Source organism: Engystomops pustulosus, chromosome 1, assembly GCF_040894005.1.
Source record: "Engystomops pustulosus chromosome 1, aEngPut4.maternal, whole genome shotgun sequence".
Lineage (NCBI taxonomy): Eukaryota > Metazoa > Chordata > Amphibia > Anura > Leptodactylidae > Engystomops > Engystomops pustulosus.
The window spans coordinates 90,001,293-90,023,389 of record NC_092411.1 but is presented as its reverse complement, the minus strand read 5'-3'; the positions used below and the strand labels follow the sequence as shown (position 1 = coordinate 90,023,389).

Sequence of the window (22,097 nt, the reverse complement as noted above, 5' to 3'; positions counted from 1 at the left end):
AGGCTGCTCCCACCACCTGTGTCCAAGGTGCTGGACAACACAAACTCAGCACTAAGGCCTTGCATAGTATGAAAACCTAGAGCAGGGGTCAGGAACCTTTTTGGCTGAGAGAGCCATAAGCGCCACATATTTTAAAATATAATTCCGCGAGAGCCGTACAATATGTTTAAAGGGACACTGACAGAACAATCGCTCCAGCAGTCATTAGTACAGCAGGGATTACCCCCCCCCCCCTGCTATACTAAGCCAACACTGGACAGAAACAATGCTAATTCCCTGTAAAAAATAAAAAAAATAGATATTTTACATTTGAGCTTGTGATGCAGGGCATCTTGTCCAGGACCCTGGTTTCTTTTTAATGTGCTGCCTGGATCTGGCTTCTTCCCACCTGACGATGAGAGATGCAGCTTTCAGGCCTGCGCAGAAGAAGGAAGAGGCCAGAGTGCTGAAGGAGATGTCCTGCATAGCAAGCTCCAATGTAAGTTATCTATTTTTTATTTTACAGAGAATTACCATTGTTTCGGACCAGTTGTGGCTTTGTACAGGAGGGAGGAATACTCCTTACTGTACTAAGTGACTGCTGGAGCAATTTTTCTGTCAGTGGCCCTTTAAAAGTGTTGGTCTTAAATAAAGTGAACATAAAATAAAGTGCAAATTCTATTTTTTATAAAATAATAACATTTAATGCTGTTGTTAACCAACAATAACGAACTTTCTACTATTAATGTGACTTCTGGTGCTGCATGGACTTGCTGATGGCTTTGTAGTCTGGTTGATACGTGGTGAGGTTAAGCTTCATGCAGGCATTGAGACTTCCATCCGTTAAACGTGACCGTATGTTAGTCTTAATGTGCTTTAGATGTGAGAAAGACTGCTTACAAGCATAAGTAGAGCCAAACATTGTCAGTACAGCAATACGCACACGCTGCAGTGTGTGGTATGTGACAATCCAAGTTTTGACAATCAGCTGGTCTGCATGTTGAAGTTGTTTCATTTGTCTCCACTTGTGTTTGCTCGCCAACTCTGCTTGCTGTCGTGTGAGTTTTTCCAAATCTTCATTAAGTGAAAGAAACTTATTCACCCACATGTCTGAGGCCTTCAGGTCAGCAACTTGTAGTTCAAAATCTCTGACAGAGACACCGGGGATGTAACTCAGGTCAGTGCTGTCCAGTGCACACTCGTGTGGATGGGTGATGAACTTAAAAAGACGAGTGTGCTCACGAAATTCTCCAAAGCATGCTTTGAATGTCTGCAGAAGATGAGATGTGAAGCCTGTTAGCTGCTGAATATCCAGATGTTGAGCAGGGTCATTTGCTGTGCATGCATCCTTAAACTCTCCCAGTTTTTCAAAGTGCAATAAACGACCCGTTTTAATGTCCGTTATGAACAGTTCTAGCTTATTTTCAAATGCAAACACCGCTTGTTGAAGTGATAAAATTGTATTTCCAACACCTTGCATTTTCACATTGCGCTGGTTCAGATGTTCAGTCATGTCCACAAGATAATAGAACTTCAGGAGCCATTCGGTGTTGGATAACTCAGGATGCTCAACATTTTTCATTTCAAGAAAAGTCCGTATTTCACTCAGACAAGCCGCAAAACGACTGAGCACCTTCCCTCTTGACAACCAACGCACATTACTGTGCAGAAGCAGACCACCATAATTATTCCCAACCTCATCCAGCAGTGCTTTAAACTGACAATCATTTAAAGCCCGGGCAACAATAAAGTTGACTACCTGTATGACAAGTGACATCACCTCACCAAGCTGCTCGCCAAACATTTGAGCAAAAAGCGCCTCCTGATGTAGGATGCAGTGAAAACTTAGGATGGGTCTCTTTTCATGTTCACGAAGAAGGGCTACAAATCCTTTGTTTTTTCCCACCATACATGGAGCACCGTCAGTACACACTGAAACAAATTTATCCATCGGTAGATTTTTTTCTTTAGCAAACTCCGTGAAAGACTTGAACAAATCATCCCCTCTGGTTGTCCCCTTCAGAGGCAAAACGGCAAGACTTTCCTCATGCAGTGTGTCACCGACAGCATACCTTGCAATTACACTGAACTGAGATATGTGGCTCACGTCAGTTGACTCGTCCAAAGCAAGGGAAAAAAATGGAGCTGCATTTATGTCCTTCACTTGTGATGCCTCAATCTGATTTGCCATCATGATGGCACGATCATGAACGGTTCTTGCTGACAGAGGCATGTCTTTTATCCTATTGATTATCTTGCTTTTATCAGAAAAATCGTCAAAAAGTTCATTGGCAACATCAAGCATGAACTTTTTGGCATACTCCCCATCTGTGAATGGCTTTCCATTTCTGACAATCGCTAAAGTACCAGCAAAGCTAGCCGAATTCCAGTCTCCTTGTTGGGTCCAAACACGAAGTTGCTGCTGACTAGCTTGCACTTTGCACAGTAGCTCTTGGCAGGCTTTTTTCCTGCTGTCTCCTGCAGGATATTTTGATGCAAATGAAGCATGGCGTGTATCGAAGTGCCGCTTGATATTTGAACGTTTCATTGATCCAATTTTATCATTGCATATTAGACAGACAGGTGAACCTGCTCTCTCCACAAAGGCAAATTCCTCTGTCCATTCCTGCTGAAAAGTACGATACACCTCATCCTTTTTTCTTTTAGCCATCTTCTTCAATAAAGGGAGGTACTGTGGGAGTGAATAGAAGGCATGGAGTCATTACTTCTTAGATTTAGATCTGTGGATTTGTCTGTAAGGAGGGCCGGCTCCATGTTTCTTTGGGTCCTTGTGCCACAGAGCTTTAGTAGACCTCTAGAAGAGCTGAGTTCTTTTAGGCTCGAGTTTGTCTGGTGTTGGCACTGGCTGTGTTCAGCTGTTAGGGTCACTCTCTACACCCCAGCATGGCCCACTGGGTGGATATGATGTCAGCTGTATAGCTACCCAGTACACCCAGTAGGTTCCCCATCCAGTGACTATAGGTGGTGTCCCCATTCCCACACCTATTACGTCCAATAACCATAAGCAACACGTACCTATTACATCCAGAACATCATAATTTTATCTAATAAAACCCCTTTGTGCTTATTTTCTTACCTCAAATTTTATCCTTGGGAGGAGTCTTAAATTTGGAGGTGGCTTCTTCTTAACTTGGTGTCCTTCCCCAATATGGCGCTGATAGCTTTACAGCTTCCGGTCTTTCCTGGAAACAAAAAAATCTCTGAGCGAAGAAGAGACACTGGAGCTTCTTAATTATCTGTGCAACCGTGTAATCCCTGAAAAAGTTGAACAACCCGACCCTTAGTAAATGAGCCTCACTGTGACAGGAAGAGGAAAAAAATTGCACTTCATTCTCAGTGCTGGCCGCAATAAACTGTGGCTGTGTATAGTGCCCAATTTCAGTCCAGGTGAAATCCACATTGGGCAATTTCGCCTCCCACTGAGCTCCTATTGACAAAAAGATGCTGACAAAAAGAGCAGGCCTGCTTGATAAATTTTGCCCCATATATAAATTCCCCCACCCCAGTTTTATTATATTCAGAGGCCCCATCACAGTTAATTTATTTACAGCCTAATATAGCCACCTGCCAGTTTATATTATGTACAACTATATAGAATTCCGCATCAATTCAAACTATATACAGAGCCTCGCAGTATAAAGAGTTTCCAGTATAAAGAGTATCCAGATCCCCCAGTCCTCCCAGTATAAAGAGTATCCAGTATAAAGAACATCCAGATCCCCCAGTCCTCCCAGTATAAAGAGTATCCAGTATAAAGAGCATCCAGATCCCCCAGTCCTCCCAGTATAAAGAGTATGAAGATCCCCCAGTATAGTGAGTATGCAGATCCCCCAGTATAGTGAGTATGCAGATCCCCCAGTATAGTGAGTATGCAGATCCCCCAGTATAGTGAGTATGCAGATCCCCCAGTATAGTGAGTATGCAGATCCCCCAGTATAGTGAGTATGCAGATCCCCCAGTATAGTGAGTATGCAGATCCCCCAGTATAGTGAGTATGCAGATCCCCCAGTATAGTGAGTATGCAGATCCCCCAGTATAGTGAGTATGCAGATCCCCCAGTATAGTGAGTATGCAGATCCCCCAGTAAAAAAAAGGATACATTTCCCCCAGTAAAAAAAAGGATCCATTTCCCCCAGTAACAAAAAGGATCCATTTCCCCCAGTAAAAAAAAGGATCCATTTCCCCCAGTAACAAAAAGAATCCATTTCCCCCAGTGAAAAAAGGATCCATTTCCCCCAGTAACAAAAAGAATCCATTTCCCCCAGTAACAAAAAGAATCAATTTCCCCCAGTGAAAAAAGGATCCATTTCCCCCAGTAACAAAAAGGATCCATTTCCCCCAGTGAAAAAAGGATCCATTTCCCCCAGTAACAAAAAGGATCCATTTCCCCCAGTAAGTATCCCGATCCCATAGGCCACTCATTCCCCATAAATGCCAAAAAAAATACAATACCGAAATTGCCAAAAAAAACATAATAAAACTTATACTTACATGCAGTTCTCCTTCCACACCGCTTCTTCACCGCTTCTAGTGACAGCTCCGTCTTCCCGCAGTTCCGACTTCCCGCACCTCCGCGCAGAGACACAGGCGCCGTGACGTCATCGGCCGCCTGTGTCCTGCAAAGTACAGAGCGACGCAAGGGCTGTGTCGCTCTGCATGTCTATCGCGCCTGTCTTAAAGAGACAGGTGCGATGGAATTACATGGTGGGCGTCCGAATCGCTCACCCTGTCTGCGAGCCAGATGCGGCCTCTAAAAGAGCCACATCTGGCTCACGAGCCATAGGTTCCCGACCCCTGACCTAGAGGAAACATACCGCCCATCCACAGTTAACCCCTTCAGTGTCTCACAATATATATATTAAATAGTATTCCGTATATAGGTAAAAAAAACTATCAATAGGCAATAAAAAATATAAAATAACATACACTCACCGGCCACTTTATTAGGTACACCATGCTAGTAACAGGTTAGACCCCCTTTTGCCTTCAGAACTGCCTCAATTCTTCGTGACATAGATTCAACAAGGTGCTGGAAGCATTCCTCAGAGATTTTGGTCCATATTGATATGATGGCATCACACAGTTGCCGCAGATTTGTCGGCTGCACATCCATGATGCGAATCTCCCGTTCCACCACATCCCAAAGATGCTCTATTGGATTGAGATCTGGTGACTGTGGAGGCCATTTGAGTACAGTGAACTCATTGTCATGTTCAAAAACTAGTCTGAGATTATTCCAGCTTTATGACATGGCGCATTATCCTGCTGAAAGTAGCCATCAGATGTTGGGTACATTGTGGTCATAAAGGGATGGACATGGTCAGCAACAATTGGTACCAAGGGGCCCAAAGAGTGCCAAGAAAATATTCCCCACACCATGACACCACCACCACCACCAGCCTGAACCGTTGATACAAGGCAGGATGGATCCTTGCTTTCATGTTGTTGACGCCAAATTCTGACCCTACCATCCGAATGTCGCAGCAGAAATCGAGACTCATCAGACCAGGCAACGTTTTTCCAATCTTCTACTGTCCAATTTCGATGAGCTTGTGCAAATTGTAGCCTCAGTTTCCTGTTCTTAGCTGAAAGGAGTGGCACCCGGTGTGGTCTTCTGCTGCTGTAGCCCATCTGCCTTAAAGTTCGACATACTGTGCGTTCTGAGATGCTCTTCTGCCTACCTTGGTTGTAACTGGTGGTGATTTGAGTCACTGTTGCCTTTCTATCAGCTCGAACCAGTCTGCCCATTCTCCTCTGACCTCTGGCATCAACAAGGCATTTCCGCCCACAGAACTGCCGCTCACTGGATGTTTTTTCTTTTTCGGACCATTCTCTGTAAACCCTAGAGATGGTTGTGCGTGAAAATCCCAGTAGATCAGCAGTTTCTGAAATACTCAGACCAGCCCTTCTGGCACCAACAACCATGCCACGTTCAAAGGCACTCAAATCACCTTTCTTCCCCATACTGATGCTCGGTTTGAACTGCAGGAGATTGTCTTGACCATGTCTACATGCCTAAATACACTGAGTTGCCGCCATGTGATTCGCTGATTAGAAATTAAGTGTTAGCGAGCAGTTGGACAGGTGTACCTAATAAAGTGGCCGGTAAGTGTATGTGACCAATATTAATGATGGACTTACATTAAGGGGTCGGACTTTCCACCACGATCCACAGTGAGTCTAGAAACGCTGGGTCAAATATTCTAATATGTTTTTAATATGTATGTAATATGTATCCAATTATTTTTCCAATAGTCGCCCAGCTAGCGACCAAAAGTCTTTTTGTCCACCACGGCAGAAACAAATAGTAAAATGTAACCTTTATTAGATATTTGATTAAGGACAGTACAATTGGTGTGTTAAAAACATAAGCAGGCAGTGTTTACACTTATGGGTTTTCCAGGGCTTGGGGGATACTATCCTTTAAGCAAGAGAATAAAATAGTCTAGGGGGGGTGGGGGGGTGGATGAGTTCCCCCTACTTAACAAGCGTACATCATGAAAACGACTTGCGGATAGAAATAACCTTATTGATCCCTGTGGGTAGACAGGGTCTTTAATGTTTATCCTTCTCTAAGGGTCTCTAGAGTATTATTTCTCTCATAGTCCCTACAGTTTCATTGGAGTTACAGATCACTATCTACTGCTAGACAGTCTGGATTCCTGTTTTTTTTATCCTATACAACCAATCTCTCCTTCCGGCATATTCATTATTCCGGTATATAGGACACGCTGCAATCTCAGTCTCCATTCCTTTGTTGAAACTAGATGAACGTGCGAATATGTGATGCTCTGTGTATATTTTTTTCATTTTCTGTTTACAATTACTTAATTGTCCTTATTTTGCCTTCCTCAGAATCAGCAACGTACAAGGTTGAGCTAATGGACCTTGTAATTTTTTTTTAGCCTAAAAAAATTACTGTGTAAATACAGGTGAAAATTATTAATAATGTTCCTTATTTTATTGCCGCTGTGTCCCCGATCATTTTGGCATTTTGTTTTTTAACCCTTTAATGACCAGACCATTTATTTTTTTGCATTTCCATTTTTAACTTGACTTCTTTAAAAATCCATAATTTTTTTTGTGTACGGAGCTATGTGAGTACTTGTTTTCTGCATAACAAGTAAAGTATATTTAGTGAAGAATTAAAGGGATTGTCATTTGGAGCACGCAGTGAAAGCCGTAAATGAAAGCCTTCAAGAAATAAGCGTATGTGTTTTTTCATCAATTTCAGCAAATGGCATGGCATATAAAATATTGACACTGGGGGCATCTTTTGGAAGTACCATTTTGGACACAAGGGTTCTCCTTCTTTTGACGCTACTAACTTTTTCACAATTTGTTGTACGGAGCTGTGCAATTTTCTGGGTGGAATGATTTTTAATAACGTTACCATTTTGGGGACTTAATGAGCTTTTGGTCACTTTTTATAACACTTTTTATGCGTTGTAAAATAGCTAAAAAGTGGTGTTTTAACTATTTGGGCGCTTTTATCCATAACAGTTTGTATATTTTGATATATTTGCACTTTTAGGATGTGGTGATACCTAACATGTTTATAATTTTATTTGTTTATTTTTATATCAGTTCTAGGGGAAGCGGGTGATTAGAATTTTTGGGGATAATATCCAATCGGACACACAAAGGACATCTACCATCAGACTGCCCAAACTTAAAGAGGATCTGTCACCAGATTTTGACCACCCTGACTAACAATGCCTGCTAATAGGGGGTTACAAGTCTTTGGCACTCTCTAAGGCTGGCAGTGAACCACGCCCCATATTTTGACTGACAGCTCTGTGTCTCTTCAAATCACTGCTCTGCCTCCTTGTACTTAGGGACCGTCTGCTAATATTCAACTACAGACATCTAAAGCTCTATGTACAGATGGGTTGCATTCATGACATGTGACCAGTGACATACAGTTTGCTATTATTAAGAGGCTAAAGTATCTGAAATGTCACTCTGGTCACATGACGAACTGTGACCATTAAGGAGGCTATAAGGCATGAGGAGGAGTAGATGGGAAGGGCTGGCCGAGCAGGACACGCCCCCCTCTGATGGCAAGTAATCTAAGATAAATGGTGATTTATGTGGATGTAGGCAAAACAATTTTTAGCTGAAAGGTTGTCAGTTTATAGAGCTCTATTAGGAACCTGTCACTGGGTGTATATGCGCCAATGTGGTGACAGGTTCCCTTTAATTGGTGATTCGGTTTCTACTGTGAAGAAACGTTTTTCTTAACTTCAGGAACATGAGCATCCATCTGAAAAAGGACTTATAAAAATATTCTAATGAGCCCTTGGCTCTGCAGACTGAATATGCACTCCCCCACTTTCTGAAGTTGAACTCACTCGTCTGGACACAGCTGGCGACATCTTCAGAGTACTACAAAAATAAACCTTGAACAATATCTTTAATATTAACACTTAATTCAAACAATATGTTGTTTTCAAAAATAACCTAAACATATATTTTTAATGAATTATAGTTTTTAAATGTTTCCATACCACTAAACATATTTACAGTAATAAAAATTATTTATGTTATACACTTTTACTACACGCATCTCTTGTACCTAGTAACAAGGTTACCAAAGCAGGTGCAAAATATCAACTGTGCCGCTGCACAGATATTATATTATATGTAGCTTTGACATAGTATTTGTAGCTGTGTGACAATCTCATATTCTATATACACTACAATAAATACATGCTACAGGATATTTCCAGGAGAACTATAAGAATGCTGCTGCTGCTCCCCTCTAATGGGAGGTCTATTAATACTTCCATAGGCTTTTAGACTGGATTTTCTAAAACTTCATCAAAAATAAAAGTGCATACCTTGTTCTACCTGTGTAGAAATACACTGTATCCAGGGCCCGTTTTAGACAAAATGGAGCCCAACTATTTTATGGACACTCACATTCAAGATCGGAATAGAGACATGGAATAGCACTCACCCTTCCTGGTAGTTCAATAAACCTTGATTCCAGCTTGTAAAACAAACATGGCTTTAAGGATAGGGAGTGATGCAGAGGTGCTATACAGGCAAGGGACGGCTGTTGCACGTGCACTGCACTTCTGGCTTATAACAAGCCGGGCGTCGTGTGGTACACGCAAAACAGCCGTCGCTTGCCTGTATAGCACCTCTTCATCACTCCCTATCCTTAAAGCCATGTTGGTTTAACAAGCTGGATTAAAGATTTATTGAACTACCAGGAAGGGTGAGTGCCATCCCATGCCTTCCTATTCTGATGTTATAGTACTTCAATACGAAACTGTGAATAGAGCACCACTCGTTTGATTTAGTTTTATGGCATATGTTCACTACATGTAACACGCTTGAGAAAGGTTCTTAACACTCAATATTCACTATATTAGCAGCAGTTGCTATCTATATGTCTTGTGAGTTATTTGACATTCAGTAAGATTGCTCCCTTAAAGGAAACCTACCATTTGATTTCATGTATTATGAAGCAAACATACCTTAAGAATGGTGTTGCAACATTGATGCAGGATCATATCTTGGTTAATCCCTGAGCTGAGTGGTTTTGCTGAAAAAACAACTATACCATTCAGGACCTTGGGAAAGCTGGGGCAGACTGGCCTACAGAGCTTGGAATTAAAAATGGCTGAAAGTAAAGCACTAATCAACCTGGGCTGAATGACTCATACACAGCTGCTGGGGGATAGTGCAGCAATTGATTATTCTGTCTGGCAGGAAGAGAACTGCAGGAGATGATGATGCAATCAGGGAGAAACTCTCCTTCTATGAGAAGCAGCAAAGCAAGCCACAGAGCTTCATTATCATAATATTATATCTGTTTTATGAGTAAAACCCCTCAGCACAGGGATTAACCAAGATATGATCCTGCATCGTTTTAGCTACAGCATTCTCAAGGTATGTTTGCTTCATACTGCATCAAATCAAATGATAGGTTTCCTTTAAGCACTGCACAATAATAACACTTTGCCTTCCCATACTACTGTTTGTAAACTACAATCTGTAATATGGGACTGTAGGAGAATTTTATAATAATAATAATTCCTTTATTTATATAGCGCACACAGATTACTTAGCACTGCACAGAGCTTGCCAAATTGGTCCCTGTCCCCAATGGGCTCACAATCTAATCAACCTTTATAGGAGATAGACAGATGATAGGTAGATTGAAAAGTAGAATATATATAGATAGATGATAGAGTAGAAGAGAGATAGAAGATCAATTGATAGATGGATAAATAATAGGAGGTAGATAGGTAGATAAAAGATAAATAGTTGGACAAAAAGCTAGATAGATAAATGGTTAGATGGATAGATATATAGATAGGAAATGGACAAATTATAGGAGATCGAGAACTAGATATATAGATGATAGATTTTTAGACAGGAGATAGATGATGTCTTGACTGTATCCTTAACCTATTTCACAAAATAGTTAATCATTATTCCGTAAGAAGAAAAAAGAAATGCACTAAAACAGCTCACTAGTCTGTATAACAAGCAATAATCAATTTTTATTTATTTAGAAACAGACCAAAACAGAGACACACATTAAAAGCATTTTTAAAATATATGTAATGTACACGGAATTCAAAGCGGTCACCCTGGTATAGGTCAACTACACACCACCAATGTTCAGACACCTTATAATGACACTAAACCTCCCTATGATGGGGAACCTACCACCACGAATCTACCTATAAAGGTAGATCGGGTGGTAGGTGGATGTATGGGACGTGAGGATAGCCCTTTTTAGAGCTAATCCTCACGTCCCCGCTAGCGTAGCATAAACTTTATTGCCCTAATATGTAAATTTAATTAAGCGGCTACTGGGGCGTGGAGTAGCCGGACACGAGGCTACACGGCGCGGCTACTCCACGCCCCAGTAGCCGCTTTCCCCGCCTACCCTGTGATCTTCGGCGCGCAGCTCCTGGCAGCTGCGCGCCCTCGTCCGAGAAGCCAGAGTTTCTGCGCATGCGCAGTAACTCCGGCCTCGTTCCCGAGATCGCGCATCCTCGGGCTCCGAGCGCAGGCCCGAGGATGCGCGATCTCGGGAACGAGGCCGGAGTTTCTGCGCATGCGCAGAAACTCCGGCTTCTTGGACGAGGGCGCGCAGCTGCCAGGAGCTGCGCGCCGAAGATCACAGGGTAGGCGGGGAAAGCGGCTACTGGGGTGTGGAGTAGCCGCGCCGTGTAGCCTCGTGTCCGGCTACTCCACGCCCCAGTAGCCGCTTAATTAAATTTACATATTAGGGCAATAAAATTTATGCTACGCTAGCGGGGACGTGAGGATTAGCTCTAAAAAGGGCTATCCTCACGTGCCATACATCCACCTACCACCCGATCTACCTTTATAGGTAGATTCGTGGTGGTAGGTGCCCTTTAAGTTGAATTTGTATGTAAGTCGGAACTGTATACTGTATCATTGTAACCCCCAGCCAAATTTTTTTGGGTCCCTGTGACAAATGGATTTTAAAAATGTTGGGTTGTCATCAGAACCAGGAGTAACAATGAAGCTTCATTACAGACACCTGTGATAACTGTTATAGCTGTTTATTGTAGCCTGTGACTAAAGTACAGTAAATTACCAACATCCAGAGGTCCGTTTGTAACTAGGAGTCAGGTGTTCTTGAGTAGGGGACCGCCTGTATTTTTAAAATGTTTTTAATGTGTGTCTCTGTTTTGGTCTGTTTCTAAATAAATAATTGATTATTGCTTGTTATATACACTAGCGAGCCATTTTTGTGCATATCTTTTTTCTTCTTATGGATTAATGCATGCTTATTTGCATGGACTCTTTTGACTACTGGGCTGTGCTAACCAGTTTGTTTCCTTCTCGATAGTTAATCATTACGTCACTTTAGATTTTACATCACTAAACCCTCAATAACAAAGTTGACAAATAGGAACTTATAGAGATGAGGGCAAATCTTACCATGTCAGATCGCAGGGATGACGCATTTACTTCAGTTTTTATTGCAGTTGTATATACTTTTGTTTCCTGACTACTGTCACGTTACACATTTCCACTCGTAGTATTACTACCCTTCTTTGTACCACCATATTGAATCCTTCAGCATGCACACCTTGGTAAAGACATCAGTGCATGTGTTCTTCACAAACCAGCATACGTTGAGTTAATTTGGACCTCAATACTTTTGTCCTCATTTCATTTATATTATAACGGCCAATAATGGGAAGAAAGCAAGAGAGCATCACTGTGATGATGGCCATCATATAACCCCAGCCAAGTGAGCAGCTGCCACTTCTGTAGGACAGGGAGGAGTTGCAGATTTGTTTTGCAAATGTTGAGCGAAGGCTTATGGGGAACAGGAGCAGCCCAAGAATTGTAGCAGCAACTGTAAATGGAGAACAGAAGGAAATAATCAGAATTTATCTGTAGGTTGCTTAACCCCTTCCCGACATTTGACGTAATAGTACTGCAACGCGGGAGGTGCGTTCCTGCAAAATGCAGTACTATTGCATCATGCTTCTGGCACCGGCTCCGCGGCAGAAGCTGCTGGTGTCAGCTATATATTATAGCCGACACCTGCCTCTAACACCCGCGATCAGAGATTTACCGGGGGGGTCCGCTGCTCCGATCGCAGCCCCGGAACTGAGTGCACCAAATAAAATGAGGCACTTAGTTTAAAAGAAATTGGCGCGTGCAGGATGCAAATCAAAATAGGGAATTCATTAATAATGTTCATTTTGAGTTCATTTGAATTACTATAAATTACAAAAAAAAAACTTTAATTAAAGTTTAAGATTAGGCTTACATTTTAACAAGCCCTATGTGTCCTGAAAAAAATGCTGCAAAAAAATTTAAGGCAGCATGCAAAAAAAAAGTTATGGCCCTTAAACTGTCCTATGTATAACACACAATGACACTCAGCTACATCTCAGCTATAACACACACAGTCAGCCCTGTCCAGTCAGTCCCGACTGGAACCTGACCCTGCAATAGCTGGCCCTGTTATTGACCTATTATAGCAGGTAACGTCAGGTATGGCGTCAAAGAGGAGTCAACATAGTATGTGTTCTGACCCCTATATCTTTGAGAAGCATATCATGGCTAAAAGAAAACCCACTGGTCTCCCAAGGCTTTCACCGAGAGGTTATATACCCCACAAGCCAACCTTATTCCACTGCCTGGCAGTGGAACCCAACAATCCCCTGATGAGCCCATAGGGCGAAACAAGTCTTGTCGGGACATGGGATTCAGACTTCAGCCATGATATGCTTCTCAAAGATATAGGGGTCAGAACACGTACTATGTTGACTCCTCTTTGACGCCATACCTGACGTTACCTGCTATAGTAGGTCAATAACAGGGCCAGCTATTGCAGGGTCAGGTTCCAGTCGGGACTGCGGTTAAATAGGACCCCAGTTCCGAGGCTCAGGGTATGATAGATCTATAGTCCATATGAGGGATCTACATAGGGTAATACCGCACAACCACTGAGTCTCATATACCCTAACCCTACTGGACATTATCTCCTCACCACTCGCTTACTTTTGGTGTATTTATGTGTACTCCCTACGGTTTCTTCGTGTACCCCACTGAGTCCACAAATTGACTCCTGTTGCACATTGGAGCACCAACATCTTGGACGGCATCTCCAAAGGAGTTACAAAAATGCCCCTACTGGGAGATCTGAGTTGTATAGAACTCCTGAGGTGAGCCCTTCATTGCTTGAATTTTATTAAGTTATCCACACATCTGAGGACACCTCAGGTCTACTCTCATACTCCTATTTTTCTCCTTCACTTGTAGATTGGTCATCCATGCCGAGGAACTCCACATTTTGACAGCAAAGATTTAAATTGATGTGTCGTTATCAATCTTTGTAAATAAATTTACATATATATATATATTTTCACAAATCACTAGTTGTACTTTTTCTGCAATTCGGTAAAGTGATTTTCTAGGGATATCTCAGAAGTTACTCTGAGTCCTCCCACCCCTAGTCCTTTTGTAAATCCTTTGAAAGTAAGAAGTTAGGAAATTATAAAGTTTTTGTACCTGCAATTATCTGTGTATGTCTCGCCGGAGTGCAGATTTTTCTCTGACATATACCAGCAGGAATAACAGTCCATGACAGAACAAGCAAAGCTCCGAAGCTTAATAACAGCCAACCAGCAAATAGTATCACAGCAGATATCTGGAGATGAAAGATAAACATTGCAGTAGGTGTTTTCTACTTACAAAAGGTAAGGAGTGTTTTTATGTATTTTTTTTTATTGAAAATGACACATTGACAGTTAATAATAACAAGAAAGCAGGAGGTTCAGGAACAAATGTGACAGGTGTTTGTTTTTTTGGAAATTAACTATAATGTCATATGTACCCATCATACATAATAGTAAGTTATATCACATAAAGCACTGAAAAGTTAAAAAGCAACAGAACATAGTACTGTATTCTATCATAAATATATAGATACAGAATATACATAATTTCTTTAATACTGTATATTACTATATAAAGTACAATATGTACTGTACAATAAGCACTGTGGTTCTAATGGGTACGCACTGGCACTAAATGGGCAGGTGGCTTTACAGTAGCAGTAAAAACTTGTTGCAGATTGGCATATTTACATGTTGATAATACATTACAATTCTTTGGTTACCTTCCAAGAAACATCTGGAATTTCCTCTAAGGTTCGGAAACCTATGCAGGTTTGATTACACGGAGAGCTGATTTCTCCTCCACACTGAACAAACACACCAAAAGATGTGTTATCATTCTTAAACCATGCAGAAGACATTAGACTGAATCCTAAGATAAGGGATAATATAATGGACAAAGCCACCCACAGAGATCCCATACAAGACACCATTGGGATAGTGGATCAACAAATGCTGCTGCCCATTAAAACCTGTAAAACAGAAGTATAGAAATGACTAATCAGATAAAGGAAATATACCACCAGGATGAAAGATTGTAAACCAAGCACACTGACATACAGGTGTGTGCCCTCTCTGGCAGCATCCTATAGAGCCTGGAGCCCCTCAGGTTTATTTGCATAATTTGTCAAGTCTTTTTTCCCTAAAAAACAGGGTATAAGAAGCTAAAAGAAGAACAGATCCTGCTAGAGGGCACACACCAGTATGTAAGTGTACTAGGTTTACAATCCTGCATCATGGTGGTAGATGTCCTTTAATGACTGAAACAAGTTTACTTTAAACAGAAACGTCATGTAACCTTTTCCTTGCAAGATATTCATGAAGGATATGTATTTTTGACATACATATCCATAAAAACTACTTGCAATTACAATACAGTCTTTCATTAAGCAGGGTTTTTTATGTCAACTGAACAATGGCATATGCTTAAGTGGGAACTAACTTTTCAACAAACTTTCCATAAATCAAAAATACAATCACACTATCAATAGTACAAGTGAAAAGAAAAATGTTTGAATATATCTTACCCTCCACTTGAAATTAACAGAAAATGTGCAATATGCATTAAAACAATATGCAATATGCCAATATGCATTGACAGGTGCAAAAGTATGGGCACCTCAACAGAAAAGTGTCATTAATATTTAGTAGATCTTCCTTTTGCAAAAATAACAGCCTCTTGTTGCTTCCTGTAGCTTTAGATGAGTTCCTGGATCCTGGATGAAGGTATTTTTGACCATTCCTCATTACAAAACAATTCAAGTTCAGTTAAGTTTGATGGTTGTGGAGCATGGACAGCCCGCATAAAATCATCCCACAGATGTTCAATGATATTCAGGTCTGAGGACTGGTATGGCCATTCCAGAACATTGTAATTGTTCCTCTGTATGAATGCCTGGGTAGATTTGGAGCTGTGTTTTGGATCATTGTCTTGCTGAAATATCCATCAGCGGCATAACTTCAACTTCGTCACTGATCCTTGAACATTATTCTCAAGAATCTGCTGATACTGAGAGGAATCCATGCGACCCTCAACTTTAACAAGATTCCCGGTGCTGGCATTGGCCACACAGCCCCAAAGCATGATGGAACCTCCACCAAATTTTATAGTGGGCAGCAAGTGGTTTTCTTGGAATGCTGAGTTTTTTGCCCGCCATGCATAACGCCTTTTTGTATAACCAAACAACTCAATATTTGTTTCATCAGTCCACAGGACCTTCTTACAAAATGAAAGTGGTTTGTCCAAATGTGCTTTTGCATACCTGAGGCGATTCTGTTGGTGGCGTGCTTGCAGAAACGGCTTCTTTTGCATCGCTCTCCCATACAGCTTCTACTTGTGCAGCAAGGTGATGTTGCAGGTCTTTGGAGTGGTCTGTGGTCTGTCCTTGACTGTTCTCACCATTCTTATTCTCTGCCTTTCTGATATTTTTCTTGGTCTGCCACTTCTGGGCTTAACAAGAACTGTCCCTGTGGTCTTCCATTTCCTTACGATGTTCCCCACAGTGGAAACGGACAGGTTAAATCTCTTTTTGTATCCTTCCCCTGAACAACAATGTTGAACAATCTTTGTTTTCAGATCATTTGAGAGTTGTTTCGAGGAGCCCCTGATGCCGCTCCTCAGAGGAGACTCAAATAGGAGAACAACTTGCAAGTGGCCAAATAAATACCTTTTCTCATGATTGGATACACCTGGCTATGAAGTTCAAAGCTCAATGAGGTCACCAAACCAATTTAGTGCTTCAGTAAGCCAGTAAAAAATAGTAAGCAGTATTCAAATCAAGCAAATGAGAAGGGTACCCATACTTTTGCACCTGGCAAATTTAGTTTTAATGCATATTGCACATTTTCTGTAAGTACAATAAACCTCATTTGAATCCTGAAATATTACTGTGTCCATCGATTATTAGATATATCAAACTGAAATAGCTTTTGCAAAAACCCAAATTTTGATAACTATAAATGATTAAGATTAATAGGGGTGCTTAAACTTTTTCATATGACTGTATATCAGCACAACAAACTGTTAAGCACAGTGGTTGATAATTGTTTTCTTGAATTAAAGCTGAAGCCATCTATCTGACATTTAACAGGTCAATTATTTCTCATGCACATCAACTAATCTACAACAGAATGGCTGAAAAAGAAAAAAGGAAAATACCCATATACCTTGTGCAATAAACTGAAGCAACATTGCAAAGAAGACTGCGTCCACATTCTTCCAGTACAATGGAAAAGATTGACAGTCATATAGAAATATGACTTCATCTTATTCTGGTAGAGGTAGTTAGGGTTAGGGTGGTAACTTGGTTTTTGTTAAATAAATAATGGCGCAGTGGCATCTATTTTGTTGTTATACATCTGAAGTTGCTTTCATATTATGATACATTTTATTTATTACGTCCTGATCATTCTTCACAATGCACTTGTAAATGTCCTGTTTAAAGGGAGACAGGGCCCTTAGGGTAATTTACTCTGGTTGGCCTGAAAGTTTTTGTAAGTAACACTGTTAGAATTAATAACTATGGTATTCCTTCTATTTTACACTGATTATTGGATTCAAATAAATGCATTTCATACAAATAGTGAAAAGAGGATCGGCACTACCTTGGAAATCGGGTTTCACGTAGGCTCACCAATGCACTTCCAGTACGGTGTGCAGCCAGTCAAGTGATACAAGTATAGCCTTTGAGCAAGCGTAAAGCAGTTGCATTGTGGACTAATGTTAAAAAACAAGTTATTTTAATGTGGTAAATGGCGCTCTTTTTCATTATTTATTTGGATTGTCCATCAAAGTGGACACATTAATGCCATTCTACTGTCACAATGGCAATATACCATGCTATGCTTCTACACATACATATGCTCATACTTACATATGCTCATACGCTCATACACTGCATGTGCGTAAGCTATTCTACACACGCCAATAAAAAAAATATAGTACCTGTTACCATAATTTAAAGTTTTTTTCTTATTATCCCCCCTTACCTTTTTCCATGGATGAGGTTACTTTATGTTCTCCAGCTTCTGGGAGTACACTGAACACTGGCTCTGAGTAATGCTGTGCATGCTTTCCCATTTTATCTGTGTTGACTTTTCGACGTTCTGTTTATTCTTCTGCTATAGATGAAAGGGGGAAATAACCTTCAAGCATGTGCTTTCTTTTTCAGTAAGTTAAAATCCCCATTCTCCTTTTCATTTGACTCTTACCCTTAGCCTCAGTTGATCATTGATACGGTGATCTCACAGTATCAATATACAAAGAGATGCAAATTAGTAAATTGCTGTTTATAGAACATATCTCATACAGTTCTGAAAACACATTTGGACATACGTATTTCCAGTACTAATACTTAGAATGTGAACTCAGATTTCACTCTTAAAAAATGATTAGTTACAGTGGCTGATGTTGGTGCAGTTTCAAATGTTCTTTCCATATTTAACACCTCCTATTAATTGGTTTATTTTACCATAGAAAATGCAATAAGATGTTGGTGCATGTGCTCAACATGCTGGCTGCATCCTCAATACAGGTACAGAATGAGTCTGTAAACTCATAATTTTCAAAACCCAATATCCAGCTACCCTGGTTTTCTGTGTACTCCCTAAAGTCAATAAACTACTATACAAACTCATAGGGATGCCCGTGGTGTACTCTACATACTCCATTCTATTATCAATTTTTTTTTTTTTTTTTAATAATTTCCTTTATTAATGACAACAGCAGAACAGATTACACAGAAGAGAGTTCACAAAAGTATTTACAGAGCAGAAATTGTCAAATGGTGGAATGACCCAAAGCTAAGTGACACAACAAAAGTAATGTCCATAGGATACAATACTGAAGATGATTTCCGCAATACATTGTAAAGTTTGAGATCGGAAATTGTGCAATCACGTCCAATCTGCCTGTCTGTCTGTCTATTTTTCTCCAGCGAGGGTGCAGGGGGATTACTGAATAAGAGTGTGGAAGAAAGAGAGTTTACAATATTTTACAATAGCTCTCTGTATTACTGAGAAAGTTTAAATTGGATCCAGGGTTGCCATGTTTTGAAGAACTTATTGTGTGTGCCATAAACAGAGGAAGTGAGATCTTCCATATACATCAGATCGTTCACCCTCGCCGTCCACATAGCCATTGTCGGTGGTACAGTTTGCTTCCACAGAAATGGGATGCAGGCCCTCGCAGCAATGATGAGGAAACGAACAAGAGATTTCTTGTATCGCTGCGCAGACATGTCACAGTGGTGGAGGAGGAAGAGGGCGGGTTCCAACCTGAATGACTCTCCGCACAGGAGCGATATTACATTCCCTAGGTCAAGCCAGAACTGAGATAGAGCTCTGCAGGAGCAGAACATATGCCCTCCTCCTCGCCACATCTCCAGCAGATGTCAGAGACCTGAGGAAAAATTGTGTGTAACCTAGTGGGGACCCTGTATCATCTTGCCAATAACTTGTAACCTGCTTCCTGGTAGAGGGAGCTGATTGTTGCGTAGTGGCAGAGTTTGTAGATCCTGTCCTTTTGTTCGTCCGTCAGTGAGATGTTTATATCTTCCTCCCAGTGTCGGAGGTAAAGAGGGCCTGGGTCATTTGGGATTGATAGTAAGCATGATGAGTAAGATGAGGATAATGTATATCTCAGGCCAGTTGTATTTCCACATAGGCACTCGAAGGAGGTTTTCTATGTCACATACTGTTCACAAGGGGACAAAGATGTCAGGTAGTGTCTTGGCTGTCCAGCTCTCCACATTCCCAGAGGGCAGGGATCTGATTGTGTAGTCAGTTCCTGGGTCGTGGACCAAGCCGCATCCTTAATAAAATGTTCAGCTCTGAACTTCCCAGACCTCCTCCACTGCTGGAAGGCCAGTTCTTCGCAGCCAGGTAGGAAATCAGGGTTTCCAGGAATCAGGGTGAGTGGAGATTTCAGTGGCAGAAATTTCTTTCTGACCGATTTAGAGTGGCAAATAGTCAATGTAGGGCCAATAGTGGGGTTGCAAGGGTAAGGTCTTAAAGGGTTCCAACAAATGTAGGACCTGTTGTGGCGTCTTAGTGAAGGTCTGCTCTAGTTGGGTCCAGGGTTTAGAGCTCTGGTTGTGCAGCACCAGTCAAGAACCCTTGCCATGTGTGCTGCGTTGTAGTAATTCCTGAGATCAGGGAGTCCCAAAGTCGCATGACTTATTCTCGCTGGTTTGCACGTCCAAACAAAACCATGTTGCAGGGCGAAGAAGGCTGTGGGCAAATGGATGGGGATGGCCTGGAATAGGTATAAGAGATATGGAAGGATGTTCATTTTGAAAATGGCACAGTTCCTAAACCACGAAAATAAACCCTTGGACCATCTAGAGCAGTACGGGTGGGAAATTTAGCGGGTACAATGTAGAAAGTATCGCAGGGAGGTTAATTCCCAGGTACTTGATGCTATCTACAGCCCATTTGATGCCAAAGGACGCCTGCACCGTCTCCTTCAGAGGGGCGGGTAAAGAGATGTTAAGCGCTTCAGATTTGCTGATTCGGAAATTTGAGAGCTGCGAGAAATTTTGAAATTCCTTCATGAGGTTGGGCAGAGAAACCTGTGGATTGGAGAGAAATAAAAGGAGATCGTCTGCATAAGCCACTATTTTATGTATAGAGCCACTAGTCATGATGCCCGAAACATCTGGAATGTCTCGAATCCTTCGCAGGAAGGGTTCTATTGACAGGCAGGCATCCCTGTCGTGTACCATTTTGGATATGGAAACTATCTGACAAGATGCCGTTAACGCGGATCACTGCCGAGGATGACAGTACATACGCAAACATACCATTACATAGACCAAAGTGGCACAGTACCTCAGACATGAAGGACCACTTAACTCTGTCAAACGCCTTCTCAGCGTCTGTAGAGAGAAGCATGAGAGGGGTTTTCTTCAACTGTGCTTTGTGTATGAGGTTGATAGCTTTAGTGGTGTTGTCTTTGGCCTCCCTCCCCAGAATAAATCCCACTTGGTCGGAATGGATGGTTCGCATCAACAACTGGGCCGATCTCATTTCGAGGACCTTTGAGAACAGCTTGAGGTCTTGGTTCAACAGTGAGATCGGTCGATAGCTAAAGCACGAGTTAATATTACTTGAACCCTTTTATTACAGTAATTAAGTCATTCCTTCAGGGTGCTTTCTTGGAAGTCATTAAGTCCCTAAGCTGGCTTCTAGGGAACACTTAACTAGTCATTTGGGACGACACAAGCTTATACACTTGGTGTTACTTGGGACGTCATAGGCTTATACACTTGTTGTCACTTGGGATGTCAGAAGCTTATACACTAGTACACAGTTTGGTCCAAGGTTAATAATGTTCTAAAGACTGAACCTTCGTCTGGCTGTATACCAGCTGAAACGTACGTCGGGGCTGTTGTTATTCCAGGCAATGACCAGCAATACCATGGGTGAGTTTGTTTTGTCTTGAACTATGATATTTTCATGTATTATTATGCACTAACACACTTGCGTCATACCCCTCCCATGTATACTCATTATAAACACCATGGCCACTGATGCCTATATATACCGTATATTATTATCATATATTGTGATACTGCTGCTTGGAATACAACTTTTTGCGTCTCACTTGGGCCGACATCATTTTTGATCAGTATTTTATTACCAATTTGTGTAAAATAAAGTATTTACATTTTTTCATACATTTCTTTGTCTATATTTGTTTGTTGTTGGATTTCTCATCCTTTATATGAACAATAGGTGTACATATTTGTTAGCCAACTAAAATTATGGTAAAATAACATATAGGGACATACACATTGATTTAAGCTCCTGATTGCAGGACTTGTACAATATTCTCTTCCCTATTCCTAGTGTGTTCACTTGTATTTCTGATTGATCGAACTATATAGTGCCATGCTAAAGTATGGCAATATATGGGGATTTTAACGATCATTTATTGCAATGTGCCACTGGCACCTGGTAACAAATGGCCAGAAAACATACAGCCTTGGGTCTTAAAAAGAGACAAGGCTGTTATGAAGACACATGTGAGCCAGAATAAAAGGGCCCCAATACAAGAGGGAGATGGGGGAAGCAGAGTTTGAGAGGACCACAACATTAGGAGGCACAATATAATAGCAGGAGAAGGGGGGAATTATACTGTGTATGTAGGCAGGGCTAAGCGGGAAATTTTCACTCCCG

General features: G+C 41.3%; 2 protein-coding genes across 2 annotated transcripts; both read right to left on the bottom strand.

Annotated features, from left to right (window-relative positions):
- Window positions 1-721: 721 nt before the first annotated feature.
- On the bottom strand, window positions 722-2,650 carry LOC140104966 (protein FAM200C-like). Its single transcript, XM_072129150.1, has one exon. It carries the CDS (start codon window positions 2,648-2,650, stop codon window positions 722-724), a length of 1,929 nt encoding a protein of 642 aa, XP_071985251.1.
- An 8,743-nt stretch (window positions 2,651-11,393) lies between these two features.
- On the bottom strand, window positions 11,394-18,032 carry LHFPL7 (LHFPL tetraspan subfamily member 7). The gene is made up of 4 exons (XM_072124954.1): window positions 17,907-18,032; window positions 14,642-14,890; window positions 14,032-14,170; window positions 11,394-12,364 (listed from the first exon to the last, which is right to left on the bottom strand). Exons 2-4 carry the CDS (start codon window positions 14,849-14,851, stop codon window positions 12,105-12,107), a joined length of 609 nt encoding a protein of 202 aa, XP_071981055.1. The 5' UTR covers window positions 14,852-14,890; window positions 17,907-18,032; the 3' UTR covers window positions 11,394-12,104.
- Window positions 18,033-22,097: the final 4,065 nt, after the last annotated feature.

What these genes read in the sequence shown, in the direction of transcription:
- LOC140104966 (XM_072129150.1), bottom strand. Translation starts at nt 2,650, where the DNA reads ATGGCTAAAAGAAAAAAGGATGAGGTGTATCGTACTTTTCAGCAGGAA.
- LHFPL7 (XM_072124954.1), bottom strand. Translation starts at nt 14,851, where the DNA reads ATGGTGTCTTGTATGGGATCTCTGTGGGTGGCTTTGTCCATTATATTA. An exon ending in TTCCAGATGTTTCTTGGAAG is followed by an intron (nt 14,171 to 14,641) that starts GTAACCAAAGAA and finishes TTTCATCTCCAG; the next exon opens with ATATCTGCTGTGATACTATT. An exon ending in ACATACACAGATAATTGCAG is followed by an intron (nt 12,365 to 14,031) that starts GTACAAAAACTT and finishes CTCCATTTACAG; the next exon opens with TTGCTGCTACAATTCTTGGG.